At 32.5% G+C, this 17,028-nt stretch overlaps 1 protein-coding gene across 1 annotated transcript; it reads right to left on the bottom strand.

Annotated features, from left to right (window-relative positions):
- Positions 1-50: 50 nt before the first annotated feature.
- LOC106658023 (roundabout homolog 1-like) lies at positions 51-12,228 on the bottom strand. The gene is made up of 9 exons (XM_014379810.2): positions 11,614-12,228; positions 7,454-7,756; positions 6,360-6,513; positions 6,105-6,235; positions 5,764-6,030; positions 5,424-5,704; positions 4,636-5,148; positions 4,315-4,545; positions 51-3,874 (listed from the first exon to the last, which is right to left on the bottom strand). Exons 1-9 carry the CDS (start codon positions 11,702-11,704, stop codon positions 1,775-1,777), a joined length of 4,071 nt encoding a protein of 1,356 aa, XP_014235296.1. The 5' UTR covers positions 11,705-12,228; the 3' UTR covers positions 51-1,774.
- Positions 12,229-17,028: the final 4,800 nt, after the last annotated feature.

Raw genomic sequence — 17,028 nt, forward strand, 5'->3', positions numbered from 1 at the left:
CTCGGCCGAAATAAAATGTACATATTTTTATTTTCCGATTATTTTTTTATTCGACTAGTCGTTCTGCACGGTGATTTTTTTACAATTTTTTATGAGGATTAGATTATGAACCAAAAAAATAATGCCGAGAAACATAACGTTTTGGAAATCGTTGATAAATTTTAGTAGTGACATTTTCCAAAATTATTTTTAAGATGTGTCAGTCATTATCTGATGCTTCAATTTTTTAATACAAAACATTATTCAAGCAATAAAGGCAACGGTCGATACGTTTGAAAAAATAACGACGTTCTTCATGTAATATATAATTCATGCTGTACAATAAAAAAAAACTTATCACGACTACTAAAATAATGTATGATTTTATTCATATAAAAATGTATAATATATTATATTGTCTAGATTACACATGATAAAAAAACTCTTGATATTAATTTGGACTAGAATAGTTATTTACATTTTATATTAGCCAATTTTCAAATTGATTTCGATTATTCCTGCATCTAGAAAAATGATTACTATCTTAATATTATCTTATTCAGTTGCCATAGTACGAGGCTGAGAGGCTTTGTGTGACGAGCTATTTATAAACATGCTTAGGTCGATTGATTTAACTAAAAATTTCATAGATTTACAGCCAAAAACATAATATGATGTTAGGCTGTAGAAAATGTTAATTTCTAAATCAATTCATATAAAATTACTCTCAAAGAGTTTTTCTCTTCATGATATATACGACCATGTTCGGATTAAGCGTTTTTGAATAAACATAGAGATTTACAAGATATTAATAATGCGACGCTGTCTATTTTACAATAATATGACAATATTCTATTGCATGATCTACAACCATTCTGCTTCATGCAATAAATAGGTGATTTATTACTTAATAGTCTATCATGATCAGTGTAAACTAGATTATGTTTTTCATCATGTGAATTTAACACTAATGACTATGTTTTTTGTACTAACTGTATGTACAATTATACAAAGTTTATGTTTCTTACGATATGAATTTGACCTTTCTATTTATCGGCTTTTACATATTTAACAACATATACATAACTTCAACGGTTTTGCATGTTGAATTAATTCAACATTTCTGTGGAAAATTTTTTCCAACTAAATTAATATTTCAGTCACATTTTTTAGGAACATTTTAATAAAAGGTATTCAAGTTCATTTTTCAAATTGATTGAGCGAAATTCGCTAATTCATCGAGTTGTTATTTCAAATAAGGCCCGAATTCAAAGTTTAAATATCCCACGAAGAAAAAAAATGAAAAAAAGACACATGCATGTAGGGTTGTTGATAAACAATGAGAACAGCAGGTTACGAGATTAGGGAAGAAAAAGAAAAGTGACCAACATTATTTGTAAATTATCGATCGTTAGGAACCCGCGAAGTTAATAAATATGTAACCCGAGTCATTCGTTTTTCATCCTCTGGTGCAAGTGACAATCACATTGTATCCGCAGGGCCAAAACTATTACTTTCGTTGTCGATAGTAGTGTGACTCGGATCGAATAATAAAATCTTGAAAACCAGATCATAGCTTAACAGGATCCACGTTCATCAAGCCGAAACGATTCAGAGCATTTGCTACCACTTGCGAAGTGATTATTCTGTCTGCCATATCGCTGACTGCTCGAGTTATCGATAGAATTTGATGAGTTGTGCAAGGTATAATGATCAGAACGCATGAATTCGGGCAGTTCATCTAATGTAAAACCAAGTCTTGAGTAATGTTCAATGTTAGAAATATTCGTCTTTATCAACCTTTAGTGGAGTTTTGTTTCCGTCGATCTTGAGAATGGGAAGAAGAAACTGACTTTCGTTCGGGTATGCAAGAATAATTACTATCAGTACTGTAAGCTGGAGAGGAGGATCGATTCTGACGGCGGGGACTACTTGTGTTGCTTGGACGAAAAACTGACGAGACGTTTCGATTGTTGCATTTTGGTCCGAGACTCGAATGATGCGACACGTTGGAGTTGAACTGATTGCTGCAATCAAAAGTGTCGGCGTATAGATAACTGGACTCGCTACACGAACAGCAAATATCCGAGTGCTCGTTCGAATCGCAAGATTTACGGTCCCATTCTTCGTTTTCGTGTCGGGAAGCCGTCTGCCGCGGTTGATAAGTCGGTAATCTATTACTTCGATACATAAGTGCCGGGTCTTGAACTGGATTACAGGTAGCCATTGGAAAGTTTTCTAAATCGTTACGGTGTCCATAAATGAGCGAGCCACTTTCGTATTCATTCTCTTGATAAATCTCGTAGTGATCAACATTTTGAGAAAAAGATGGTGCAGGAGGCGAATCAGCGTTGAGAGGCAAGCTGGCATAATTTGGCTCAGCGGTCCACGGAGTTAGCGATTGAGAACACGAAAAACCTTTGGAGGCTTGCCGCGCGGATGGCGTCGATGGACTATTGGACTCGCTGCAGCTGTTGAGCTGCTGACAGTCTAGTAAGCTGCGCTTGTTTACATTGGGACTGTGGCCAATCGATAAGGGATGCATTTGCACCGAGAGGCTGCCGTTGTTGGCAGGTGGTGGTGGGTGCTCTGGAGGCGGCGGAAGCATGTCGCACCAGTTCGGTAGAGTCTGCGATTGGTGATTTTGGTTAATTTTTTTGCAACGCGAAGACGAAGCTTGCTGCAAACTATGCTCTACCAATTCATCGGCGTGTATACTGCTGGTATTATCACTGCAAGGTGAAACATTCGACTTATTTCCTAACTGTCCAGAAGTTTGCTGCGACTCCAAGCTCGAATAATTAGGTTTGAGACAAGAGTCGCTGGAATTCGAGCGTTTTCCAGCGCTTGTTTCACGCGAGTCTGGACTACGATTGGCCATGCAAAGTGTTGTCGTAGCGTAGGGTTCTGGTGGCGCTGATGACTTGCGGGTGTTGTAAAACGTTGACATATTGACTTCGGCATATTCAGAGTTTGACATGACCACCAAGCCAGGTACGGCATTGATCGTTCCATGATTATTTAAAAGTTTCGTTTCACAGTCTTTATCGGTGCCAGGATTTATAGCATCGGAGTAACCACTCGTGAGTCCGTTATTTGGTCGCCAACCTCGTTCAAGCCACAAAGCGTCTTTATTCAATTGGCAAATATCACTTGACGTATGCACAGGAACGCTGAGGTGGCCTAATTGTTTACCATGTTTATGTCGGCGACGAATGTAAAACACCCCGAGTAAAGCACCTACTGCGCCAATTACAAGTAGAGTGATCGATGTAAGGAACCACGGTTCCTTGACAAAAGACGATTGGTAGTTACTGCTGTCAGTTTCTCCGTCGGAATTTTCACGCATTGATTTATTACCATTAAGCAGACCTAAATCCATTCTAAGCAGAGCTGGCGCAGAAAAAGGACCGACACCTGCATGCGTCATGCCAGCTACTCGTGCTGTATATGAACCCCCGTTCACCAAACTGTTGATTATAACTGAGGTCGTTGAAGCGTTAAGAGTCATTTGACCGAGGATTTTACTGCTGCTGTTGCCCTTAATTTGTATCTTGTAACCAATTAATTGGCCATTGTGGCTATTTTTTGGTGGCGCCGACCAGCGTACGAATGCTGAAGTTGAGTTTATCAAACCCACGTGAACATTCTGTGGTGGGCTCGACGGCACATCTTCTAAAGTCATAGCAAGCTTGACATTGCTGGGTCGACCTTCGATAGTTTTGTAGAATGGCACAAGAAAAAATTCATAAAGAGTGTACTTTGACAAGTCGGTTAACATATAGCTGGTTGCACCGGCGTTCATGACGGTGACCATCTGATATTCGGGTGGCTTATCTGATATCTCGCGATAACGGATGTAAAGGCCGTCCACGAGATCTGGAGCTCCAAGAATCTACGAAAATAACGATTTATGTAAAGATATCGGATGATAAATTAAGATGATGTAACTAGTACTATTCAGTAGTAATCGTTATTAGTAACTATTTAAATATTTTAAAGTGGATCATTCATAGATATTTAGCATCAAAAGCTATCGTGGATTGCTACCATACGGTATAACATAATAAACAATTATTCAGTATACAGTATACAGTTTAAGCACTAATGGTTTTCTTATAGTTTTTCTAAATTCACTCAAATAGTACGCCCAAATCATATGAAATGTTGAGTCGCAAATATATAGCATATGAAAAAAACGTTATTTTTCATCCTATTTTTTATCTTTACAAACGAATTTATTCGGAAAGTTAACTTTCATCATTACAAAACCTATACTTGTAACTGTAAGACTAATGAATAATTAAGAAAGTTTCAATATTATATATTACTTACATCCCATACGATTCTGACGCTTGTACTACTGATCGGACTGACTTCTCGGAGCTGCAAAATTTCATTATTGAGTCGGTCACGAGCTCGAATAAGTTCAGTTTGTGGAACTGCCTGTTCTCCGAGGCCCATTGTGTGGCCCGTATCCGATAGTGGACCTGGCAATGACAAACCGTGAATATTCTGGGCCCGTACCAGGAACACGTAATTAGCATTCGGCTTCAAGTCACATATCTGAAATCACGTTTTCAGCAGTTGAATAAAAAATATGTCAAAGGATTATCTTTATTAAAATTTGATAAAAATTAAACGTAAAGGCTGTACCGTATAAGTGTCTTTGGTGACTTTGCTAGCGGCGATTATCCACCCTGTTTTATCAGTGCTACTGGAGTACTCAATTTGGTAACCAGTGATTGCGCTGCCTCCTCCAAAACCAGGACTCCACGTGATAGTTATGCAGTTACTTGTCGTATTGACAATTCGTGGCTTGCTAGGATGCTGGGGAAGCTTCAAGAGATCAAATGATTGATTTCCATCCTCTTCATTTCCTATTTTGAGAAACGCAGACCACGACGAGTTGCCCGACGTTGAAGAAGCAATACACGTGTACTTGCCAGCATCAGAAGCTTGCAACTTATCCAATAAAAGACTCCCATTACTGATCGCTGTTATCCGTTCACCAATCTGTACTATCTGATCATCTTTGAGCCAATTTATTTTAGGCGTTGGGGTGCCCACCGCACGGCAGTTTAATAATGCAGAAGTATTAAGTGGCAAAGAAAGGTTTGATGGTCCAAATTCAATAATCGGTGGAGGCACTTCTTCGATCGATATCACCTTAAAAAAATCAATCATAAACATTGTGATTTTTTTCAAGACAACTAATAACATTGTTCAACAATGTCTCCATGACAAAAAAAATTTTATCTGTACGAGTCTGGAGCGTCAAATTTGTTTCAAGTAGAAATGGGAGGGTGAATCACTTTTTGTTCAATTGTAGTGAAGGGAAAAATGCAAAGGTGCGTAAATGAAATATATTTATACATTGCGTAATAACTCATTGAACAATTCAACACTACAATAGCGTCTATCATGTGTACATCTTTACTTACGGCAAGGTATACTGTAGCAGTCGTTGCGCCAACTTGGCTTATGGCACTGCACACGTAATGGCCTTCGTCTTTGCGTTCTATCTGCTTGATGTGTAAACTACCGTCGTCACTTACAAAGTATCGTCCTTGATAGGAGTGACCAGGAAACATCAACTCTTGCGATCCTTCGCGCGTCCAAAAAATTGAAGGGGCCGGTGCACCCTTAGCCGAGCAAGCGAATGTTACATTTGAATTTACGCTCACAGACTCATCTTTAGGAAAATTAGTAAATACTGGTCGAGCTGAAAAAAGACATCAATTAACACAACGCTATTAAATTTTCAACTTATTATTAACTTACAATGAATAGTAAGCGTAGCACTTGCTGAAATAGTGCTAACGCTATTTTCAGCTTCACAGATGTAAGTTCCTTGATCTGTAGATGTAACATGTTCAATTCTGAGACTTTTGTCATCAAGAATGTGTCCGCGACCGATAGGCATTTTTCCATCGTGTCGCCGCCATAATATCTCTGGCATTGGATCACCATTAACTTGACATGCAAACTCTACTGTCTGGTCCAACAAAACCGTTTGATTTATCGGTGTTTTTACGAAATAAGGTTTTACTAGAATTGAAAATATTAATGATAGCCTTCATCAATTAGACCATAAGCTTTTTAAAAATAATTAAAATTCATACCATTAACTGTGAGCTGAGCAATCGCGGATTCTCGTGTTCCGGCAACATTTGAAGCAATACATTGATATTTCCCATGATCGGACTGCTTTATATCTGTTATCATTAAGTTTCCTCCATCGACTAATGATATTCTGTAAAATATTACGTAAGATATCACTCAAGAGGTTTGATAATTTTTATTATATTTTCAAAGTGAATTCGATTTTTAAATTATGTTAATATAATGTAATATAATGTTGGCAATGATGCTAATACCGTTTGTTACTCTCTAAATCGATGACGTGTCCATTTTTTTTCCACTGCAAAACTGGTTCTGGATGTCCTCTTGGTGGACCACACTCCAGAAGTGCCGTCTCTCCCGTTGCTACTCGCGTATTTTGTGGTTCCACTCGAAACTCATCTCGAAGTACTGAGAAACATAATATGAATCCTTGTAAAAGTACATTCGTATTGGTTTAAATGTTAGAAGTTGAATAATAATTAATAACAATCGTAATGATAATAGTAATGGAAATTGTAAGAATTATTATTCAAGTTAATGGTATCATAATCAAACTAGAAAACAAAAAACAGTCGCAGACAAACATCATTAACGTTTAAATGAAAAAAATATCAAAATCCGGGGACTTGAGTAGTACTTGATTTATCAAATACCTTGACAAAATTTTCACTACATGAAAAAATGAGGAAATTACAATTTGCTTCGACTTCAGAATAACCACAATGGTCTTAGTTAATTTCGTGGATTTTCTTTATGTAGTCAGGAAAAATGTATTAATTAATCAGCAAACAACAGTGTAACTGTATGAAATTGGGAAGGATAAATTCGGCAAGACTGACGATTATGATGACCTTTACCAAAATCATACTTTGAAGTGTAGAGGACGAGGAGCTGCTTGAATTATTAAATGAAGTGCATGCAAAGGATCACTGCTATTATGAGCTCGTGATATGACAAAAAAATTTTAAAGCAGTTTTTATGCGGTTGGTGATGAAAGAGAATAGGTGATTAATAAATAAAACATTCCTACACTCTTCAAGTGCGACATTTGAGTATTCTCCTATTTGAGAATACTTCAATGGATGCAGACTGCACCACCTTCTTTGCTAATGAAGATTTCTGCTCCAAAGTAAAAATAATAATGACATAAAGTCCGTATTTTAGTAAAATACATTATTAGGGAATAAGACTTGAGTATATCCACTTTAATTTATAGGGTAATACATTTGAATTGATTTTGATTTTTTGCATTCAATCTACTTTTCTATTTTATTACATTGTATAGAAATAAATTAAATTTCCATAGATATATTTAAATAAAATCATATCATAAAATATTATTACGTACCAGCTACAGTAAGTGTTGCATTGTGACTGACAGCTTGTCCAGCTTGATTCTTAGCTACACACCAATAAGTTCCACCATCTTGCTCTTTTTTACCGTGGATCACTCTCAGGAAAAAAAGTGATCCCGTGGGCAATAAAACTCGGTGAGAATCTGCAGGTGAAGTCTGAACCAATTCTCCATCCTTGTACCATTGAATTTCTGGACGAGGTTTACCTTCAGCTTTGCAATTCAACGTTACTGGCTCGTGTTTCGCCACCGTTATATCTGAAGGATGTTCTGTGATTCTAGGTGACCGTAATTGAGCTGAAAGAAGTAATTTTGATACAGAAATATCGACGTAAAATAAAATACGAAAAGAGAACTTTCAAATATTTATTAAAAAATTTTAATTTAAGCTACGCGTAAGTTTTAAAGTGTCGTTGTAGCGTTGATACAAATAAAACTACTGCTGAGAGAAGCAGATGATTCACGCAAGAGTAATAAGATTCATTGTATGTGTTGTGGGTACTATATAAATATTTTTTATGCCGGAAAAAACGAGGTGCGATGAGTTGACTGTATGAATCTATGTAATACATTTCTTATGATTATTAAGAAAAGCAATCCGAAGTATTAAATTCAAATCTTATGAAAATTAGACTGGTTCTTTTTTCCCAAAGAGTTTCTATCTTTGCTCCAGACGCTGATTCTGGTTGTCAGGGTATAAAAACTGAGAAAAATGCGTGGATCGGCCTAGAAGCTAATGGTTAAAACGTGATGTAACTTCTAAAAAGTTGAGATTGATTTTAAAAAAAAATTCTCGAAAAAATCATGCGTTTTCTTTGACTAATTTTAAAACGTTTTTATTTGTTGGTTTTTTTTCGTTCAATTGCTCCTACCTCGAGATAGAAAATCGCAAAGTTTAAAAGCGTGATGATAAATTACGATAAAAAACTTTTTCTAAAAATTTTAAGTGAAATAAATCACATTTGGAAATTTTATTTCGGGTTTTTGAGTTGCGGCGTGTATTAACTATTAGTTTTTGGATCCAGCGTCGTAATTTTCTTTTTTTTTATACACCCGCAGAACCTAAAACAGCGCCTAGTGTAAGATTGAAATATTTTTAGAACTAAGAATTAATCTAATATATTTTTTAAAATAGTTTACTTAGCAAAAACTACTAAAGTTCGGTGGACTTTGAAGTTTAAGTTTTTACAAAAAGAGTCGTAGTTACAGGTAATTTCTCAAAAGAGACGGGAACCAATGTCGAATGATTTTTAAAATTTAAAGCGTAGTCCAAGATTATAAGCAAAATCTCTTCAACATATAAAAAAAGATTTATTCGAGAAGTATTAGTGATAAACGCTTGTTAATGTATCTCGGTTTCTAAATTCACATGTATTTTCTTTCAGAAAATTTTAATTATAATCGGAGTTATTAACGATTTCAAAGCCATTTCCGTGTTTTTTAAGATTCTTCAAAAAAAGGCCTCGGTATTAAAATCTCTGAAAATTATAGGAAAAATAAGATTGCATAAAATTTTCAAAAAAATTTTATAATTAATTTTATTAATTTTATTATTCGAAAAAAGTGTCTGATAGCGTAACCCGTATGACTCAGAAAATTCATTTTCCATAAAATCAAGTTCTCAATTTTCAAGCGGACGTGCAAAAAATTTTCTACAAGAAGATCATACGTACCAATACCCACTCACTTAAGAAACAATGCACTTATAGAGAATATCTAATAATATTTAGATTAATTTAATTAATTCACTGTCCGGTAATTTTCTATTAAATTTATGACAAATAATTATATTTATTAAATAATAATTAAATCGGCTACACCACTTTAATCATTTTAAAAACCATCCAAACTTTTGTGACTCGAGTGCAAGGGCAAGTTATGTTTTTGGTCAATTGGTGCAAGATTCAAAGCGAACCCTTTGAGCTACGGCACCAGGGTAAAATACAATTCTTCAGAACATGACCACACTTACGCAACCTCGAGCGAGGCGATCCGACCGATAAATCACCGTGCACAGACACTCGAGAATTATTAATTTTTCATTTTACGTTACTTTTCGTAATGTTCACCATAAAACTACTCATCGAAGACAACCTACGGGTCGGATCGTCTCACCTGAGCTTGCGTTGCAATCATTGATGTTCTGAAGAAGTTTACTTCACCTCAGCGCTGTAACTCAATTGATAAGCTCTGAATCTTGCACGAAGTGATCGAAATTAAACACGACTCGCCAGAAAATACAAAAGAAGGAAGAAAGGCTCACGGAAAGTGTTGTATGTCAGAGAAAAATCAACTTTTCAGAGTTTTAAAATATGTAATCGAACGGAAAAAAATTCTTTCCAGAAATTTAATGAAGATTTTTCGATTTAAAAGGGCCTATTAGTCCTTAATTAAAAGTGGCCGAGCATTGGGTTGTGGTCGGGTATTAAGAGAGTCGAAGGTCCATAAATTTTGATTTTTTAATAAGAATTGAAATTTAAAAGAACTTAAACTAAAATTCACAAAAATAAATTTCTAATCAATCCATTATGTTTGTGTACAGGATTCAATGTAGATAGAATAATGCGAAACTTCTTACATGCTTTTGTTGAAATCAAATGCTTTAGAGTCAAGAAAAATGATAACTTCATTACTCTTTTTGTATTTGAAATATGTTATTAACTGTTGAAGTGTATGTACGAAACGCAAAGCCCAAATATAATACCGTAATCAAATTAACAATTTTATTCGATACTTTTTACATATATAGCTTTTGTCAAAAAAGTTTATATTTTATTATAGATTTATTATAAAGTAGAATTTATAAATAATTTATTTTGAACATTGCTTGTGCTAAGTAAATTGTTCTCATTCAACATAAATAAATATCAAAAAATTAGCATTAATTAGTAAGAACTATTCCAATGTGAGACTTGATTTGTAATGGTCCTATAAAAAGCGCGAGTTTCGTGTGACTATAGCGATTGCATTAAAAATATAGAGTTATCGTCAATTATATAGCGCAAAGTTCAACTAAAATTAGTTTCCATATATAAAGTATAAATTATTATAAAAAATCAAATCATATATGGGCTATTTTCAACGAAAGTAACTTTTTATCTTGTCAAATTATAGAATTTTGATACAATATGATTCATTTGAATGGAAAAAAAATTTCGTTAATAACGTTCTATTTCATGCCCCAATTCATTTTTCAATTAAAAAAAATGCATCGTGCGGTGAATTGAACTTTACAAAAACATGAATATATTGAATTACCTCGTTAAATATTTTTATTATTAATTTTTTTTTTTTACCAGAAGTGAACGTTGTATGGACAAGAAAACAATTCTTAAATTAAATTGAGCTTTATAAAAATTATATAAATGAATTTTAGAAACAATTACTGCAAATCCAAACATAGCAGAAATTCAGGGTGGAAATAATTACGTTCGGAAGCAATTATTTCTAATATTTCCTAAATTTCTAAATAGTTTCTAATTGTATTTCATAGAAATTCGTTTTGAGACATAATTTATCAAAAAGTCTTTTGTATTATATAAAAAATAAATAATAAATGGAAATTATTTTGAAGAGAAGCCTACGATCAATTTAAATATTAAAAAATGGTTCAATTGATCGTACTGTATGAGGGTTTTTGCCGTAAAAAACATATTTTATAATTATATTTTCATTGTATTATCGCAATTCCTTCATTGTATATTAACTTTTCAATTATGTATATAAGCATGAGTTATTTGAAAAAAGATAAGTATTAATTATAAGATAATAAATAAAGCTAAAAATTTAGCTCAGAATCGGCAATTAAAAAATTACAAAACTTTCAAAAAATTTTAGAAAAATGTTTTCATTTTGATTGAATTTTATTTTAAAAAACAACTCCGTAGCATAATTAATTTGCGCGAGTAAGTTCGATGCAAAGCCTTAGCAAAATTATTTATCAAGAATAACAGAAAAAAATCGTTGAAAAATAGTTTATTTTACTCTAGCATTGACATCTCTTAAAAAGCTTACACCGTTCGGAGGTCCGTAAGCTCTAGTCGAAGTTATTGCACAAAACCTAAATGCCCATTTCTTTGTTTCCACAGGTTATGTGATTCATGTTGATTAATCAATAAAATACTTGTCAATCATAAATTGCTATTCATAATTACCTCTTACGACAGAAGTTAAGAAAAATAGTTGCAATAGAAAATAGATGGTAAGCTGAATCCGATAGTTGATCATCGTTCTAGCTGAAGACATGATGCAGCGAGAACGCTCAGCCAACAATGCTCAAATATGACCAGGCATAATAATTCTCATCTTATTTTCTTAACAGTAGAAAAACAAACGGAACGTTTGCGAGTATTTATTAACTCAAAATGTTACACAGTCCGTGTAATCACACACAAAAAAGGCACAAAAAGATAATTCAGAAAAGCACAGGCTAAGGGCCCTGCTGCGCTGGCATTTCAGCGATGAGGCGCATTATCGGGTAGCTGCAGAACAGCCACGCCATTTCCACTCAATGATAGAACACTAGTTTGCATCAGCAGTTTGCCTGCGCTCAATAGTTTTACAGCATATTAATATTAATTTTCACATTTTTATTAACGTTAAACTGAATTCGAGCCATTCATAAAAGGATCACTTTTCACGACCTAATGAAAAAGTTATTATTGGTGATATTTTTATTATTATCATTTACAATCACGCGTAACTTACGGACATTGCTAATATTGTCTTAACGCGCAAAGTAAAACAAACAGATACTTGATCTCAACACATATTTATATATTTATTTATACAAGCAATAAAAATAAAAACAATCTAATTTATTTGATATTTTTTCATAGTGTCTGCTTTGAAGGTCGACCCACGACTGAAGCCGGTGCTAAGATTCTTATGCGTAGCGCCGCACTCCACTTCGGTGCCGCTCGGCTTTTTCCGCCATTGCTTCTTCAACTTCGTTCCCCGTGAATATAAAAGTTAACCCTCCCCCACTTTTTCTATATCCCGTCATTCCCATATTAAACCAGTAAATTCTGTTTTATCCATTTCGTTTCTGCTTTATCTTCAATACTAGTAAAATAAATACATGTATGTCAATAACTATGATTGCAACCATCATGTCGTAATATGCTCTAAATTGAATGTAAGTTTGATAAAAATTAATTTTTTAGACGTTTGATCTCCAACTAAGCAAGTAATAAAAACATGATAAAACATTTTCGAACAAGATAACATAATTTGATATTTAGATTATGCTAATTGCTCGTAAATTATCGGGTTGATAGATTCAATACTGGTGAAACATTTTCGGAAGTTTTATTCGAATATTTTTATATAGGGGACTTATATATTAAATAAATTCTTTCAAAATCGGATAAATGGAAATTTTAAAAATATGTTGATTGAAATTATAGATCAAAAAATAACTTCATTTATCTTCGTGCATGTGATTCATCATTTTTATAAAAATCAGTGGTATAAAAATGTTTTATATTATTGCACCGAATCGATACAAGTCTTTGTCCTTCCAATTCGATTCACTTGTTACGTGTTCAAATTACAAATTAGCACTTTACAACTCACGTAGTATTCAATATATATGTTCAACTCATCCCTTTTATGGAATTTCAGGCGCAAAAACAGATTTCTAGCCAATCGACAATAAATTCGATTTTTAAAATTTTCCAGCTGCTTGTCTCGTTTTCAATTTACAAATACTTTAGCCAAATAGAAATGTAGGTAATGTATTTCCATTCGAAGTCATTGAAAGCCCAGTGGAAAAAATGAAAAAAGTGTTCAAGAATTTATTTTTTTATAGAAAAAAGAGGTTTTAACATTTGAAGTATTTAAAATTTTTTTCAAATTAGTCAACTTACTTTTGTCTTTAATCAATTGATACTTGTCCTCATAAAACGATTAGAAAATTCCATGTCTGCAGTTGAATCGATGGTCATATACTACAGGCGTTACTTTAAATCCTCCCCCATGGAAAAAACAGAATATTTAAATAAATTAAGAATTTGTGGTTTCATAAAAACAAAACTGTCAGTTTAAAAAATTAATGAAGATAATCAGACTTCTAATAACATAAAACAGTAGTTCACTAACTCGCTTTGCATGACAAATAGTGTTGGAGCTATTTATCAGTTAGCAGCTTTGATAAAGTGTAGTCTGCACAGCTGTCTTTTGTCGATATCTTACGTAGATTCTGTTTAAAATTTGGGTAAATAGTTTTCAATCCAGATTCTTTAAAAAAAGTAATGAATGAAACGATAATAAATGAATCCCCACAAAAAATTGATTTGTCCAAAAGTGAAATAATATCATAAAAAAAGATCACAAACCCGATTTGCCCGATGATAAATGTTCTTTTCGGTAACTTTGAAAACTAATAGATAAATTTTCGATTCGAGCCACCGCATTATTGTAGAACTTTATGAACTGTATCACTAACAGTACAATATCTTAATGTACTAATATAATTATGCATAATCGACGTTGTCATTGAAAAACTTCTATTTGACTTATTTTGAAGCTGATCGTCCATTTGAATTTTTTTCAAAATTCAAAAATGAAAACAAATTATTTATTTTATTGCTTTCGCAGACAAAATTTTTACGTTTTTTTTTATTTTTGAACGATAACAATGCTGAGAAAAAATTTCAAAGGAAAAATGAAGCTTTTAATTACATACATCAAATACAAATAAAAAATATTTGCTAAAAATCAAAGATATTGTTTTTGTTGCCGACACGAAATGAAGATGAATTTCGTAGTACTTATCTAATTACTGCTGAATAGTGGTAAGAGAAAAATAACTATAAAAAATTAATTCTTCTCTATTTCAGTTTTTTAGTTTTAATTTATTTCGCTTATGCCATATTTGGAATACCAAGATGTTTAATCTTTCGGAATCATAATTGATTTATATGCGTCATATTCCTATAATAATAATATGTTTGAAAAAACAGGATGATCTAACACTTTACAATACAAAAGTATACTAAATTCTAAGAAGCATTAACGAAAAATTATTTTGATGTAAAAATAAATTATTCATCATAATCATAATTTTTAACATTTTTAATTATTAAAAAGAGTATTTAATTTTTAATTTTAAAAAAATTTAAGAACAACAACATGACGAAAAATATGAATAAAGAAAAGCTTCAAAACCAAAGATGGTACTCTTGTCTTTTTGACGATACTAAATTACTATGTATTCAGAACTCGGTACTTGGTAAGTCTATGATAAGACAAACAATGCTATTACATTTATGAAATTTATATCTTTTGCTCGCTAGCTTCGGCTTGCATGCTGACCCGTACTTTCTCTTTCTTGTTCTTGCAATTGACCGGGCGTGAGTAACGGGTCAGTGCTGTCTACTACGTCTCGATAAACTTTACCAATTTTTTATATATCGTGTGAATATCAAAGTATTATGTATTTACGTTCATATATAGTAAAAAAATATGAAACAAATATTTGTAAAACATTTCTATTATTAAGTTAATCATCAAATACGACGTATATATTATAAATAGTTTCACAAGTATCTCAATTATTCTTCGATAAAAGAAAAACGTAAATTTCGAAAATTGATGACTTCTCTTTAACTATCATTTTATCAGAAAAATTAAGTACTATAATAGTCACATATGACATTTGTAGTCGATATATATGGGCTAAGCCATAATTAGCGTGATGGTCAAAAAAATTTTTTTTCTCAAATTATGTACTTTTGAAGAGTACATTGAAAAGTGAAAATCCTGAAAGTTTCAGCCCTCTAGGTCCAACCCTATTGGATTTTCAGGGTCTTGAAGTTGAATTTTCTTTTTTTGATGATATTTTGCTTGCAATTCTGATTTTCTTGGGTAAATATGAAAAAATTGTTGAATCATGGTTTTTAATGTAAAATTTGATGTAGAATTCAAATTTGTACTTAAAAATCATATTAAGAAGTGGAGTCCCCATAAAAATGATATTTTCATGTCCTAATCATATTAATGTACTAAAAAAAATGTGTTCGTATCCTTCGATTAGACCCATATTGTAATATGTTCATCGATACACCAAAATACAACTTCTGATAAATTTTGGTTATCGGCAGACAAACAGAATTCATTATTGAGCTTAATATGAGTCAAGAAACATGGTTTTTCTCTAATTTTTCTTGATTTTTCACTCATCTTAAGCTCAATAATGAATTCTGTTTGTCTGCCGATAACCAAAATTTATCAGAAGTTGTATTTTGGTGTATCGATGAACATATTACAATATGGGTCTAATCGAAGGATACGAACACATTTTTTTTAGTACATTAATATGATTAGGACATGAAAATATCATTTTTATGGGGACTCCACTTCTTAATATGATTTTTAAGTACAAATTTGAATTCTACATCAAATTTTACATTAAAAACCATGATTCAACAATTTTTTCATATATACCCAAGAAAATCAGAATTGCAAGCAAAATATCATCAAAAAAAGAAAATTCAACTTCAAGACCCTGAAAATCCAATAGGGTTGGACCTAGAGGGCTGAAACTTTCAGGATTTTCACTTTTCAATGTACTCTTCAAAAGTACATAATTTGAGAAAAAAAATTTTTTTGACCATCACGCTAATTATGGCTTAGCCCATATATATATGTTTTTGAATTATTTTAATCTACTGATGATAATTAAAGAACCTACCATATCAACTGTGCACAGATTTTAATTATCAAAATAAATTTCAAAGGTGTCATTCTTAAGGATACGTCAAAGTACAGTATTAATGATAGTTGATTTTTTGTAACGTTCATTGAGTATCTTAATGAAATTTTTAGGATAAAATTAATTAAAAATCGTCTTTTTCAGTGAAATATATAACTAAAAGTGTTAAAAGTTTTGTACTCCAATTCAACTATAAATTAAAGTATTTTGAAAAAAAGAACAATTACATTTGTCGCCTACCATCTAGCATGGTTATTTGAGAACTATTAAATAATGGTAAAATTTCATTTTATAGCACAAACGGTGTAAAAAATAATTTCAATGAAAAATTGCGTTATATTTACAACATGTTAATTGGATATAATACCGTTTCAGTCATACACATATCTTATTTTCAAATGCCGTGGACAAAAAATCGCACTTACTATACAAGTGAGAGAAACTTATGCGTTGATTTTTCAAACTAGCGGTCAGAATCTAATATTCAAGAATTCCTAAGAATTATGTAAGAGTGCATAATTAGTACTTGTATAAATTCATAAATAGTTTTTCATCTACTTCATCTAGTTAAAATTTAGGCTTCGATGAAGTGAAAAATATCTTAAAAAATTAAACGAAAAAAATTTTCCGAGAAAATTGTTTCTTAAAATAATTCAGTAAAATGAAATATCATCACATTAAAAATCCAAATCGTCAATTGAAATTAATCTACTTTAAGTATGTGTATAGCTGCAGAAAATTTCCCCAGACTTCACCTACTCGGAGTTCTTCAAACATGCTAGTTTATTTAAGAGTGGTGGAAGCACATCAACAAGTAGGTATTTGTATAATCACTTCGAACGACATATTTTAG

Source organism: Trichogramma pretiosum, unplaced genomic scaffold, assembly GCF_000599845.2.
Source record: "Trichogramma pretiosum strain Unisexual culture from Peru unplaced genomic scaffold, Tpre_2.0 scaffold84, whole genome shotgun sequence".
In the NCBI taxonomy this organism is placed as follows: domain Eukaryota; kingdom Metazoa; phylum Arthropoda; class Insecta; order Hymenoptera; family Trichogrammatidae; genus Trichogramma; species Trichogramma pretiosum.

Excerpts from the sequence above, each read along its gene's own strand:
- LOC106658023 (XM_014379810.2), bottom strand. The coding sequence starts at position 11,704 with ATGTCTTCAGCTAGAACGATGATCAACTATCGGATTCAGCTTACCATC. Across the intron at positions 6,236-6,359 it reads GATTTAGAGAGTAACAAACG|AATATCATTAGTCGATGGAG; the intron begins GTATTAGCATCA and ends AATATTTTACAG. Across the intron at positions 3,875-4,314 it reads GCGTCAGAATCGTATGGGAT|ATTCTTGGAGCTCCAGATCT; the intron begins GTAAGTAATATA and ends TTATTTTCGTAG.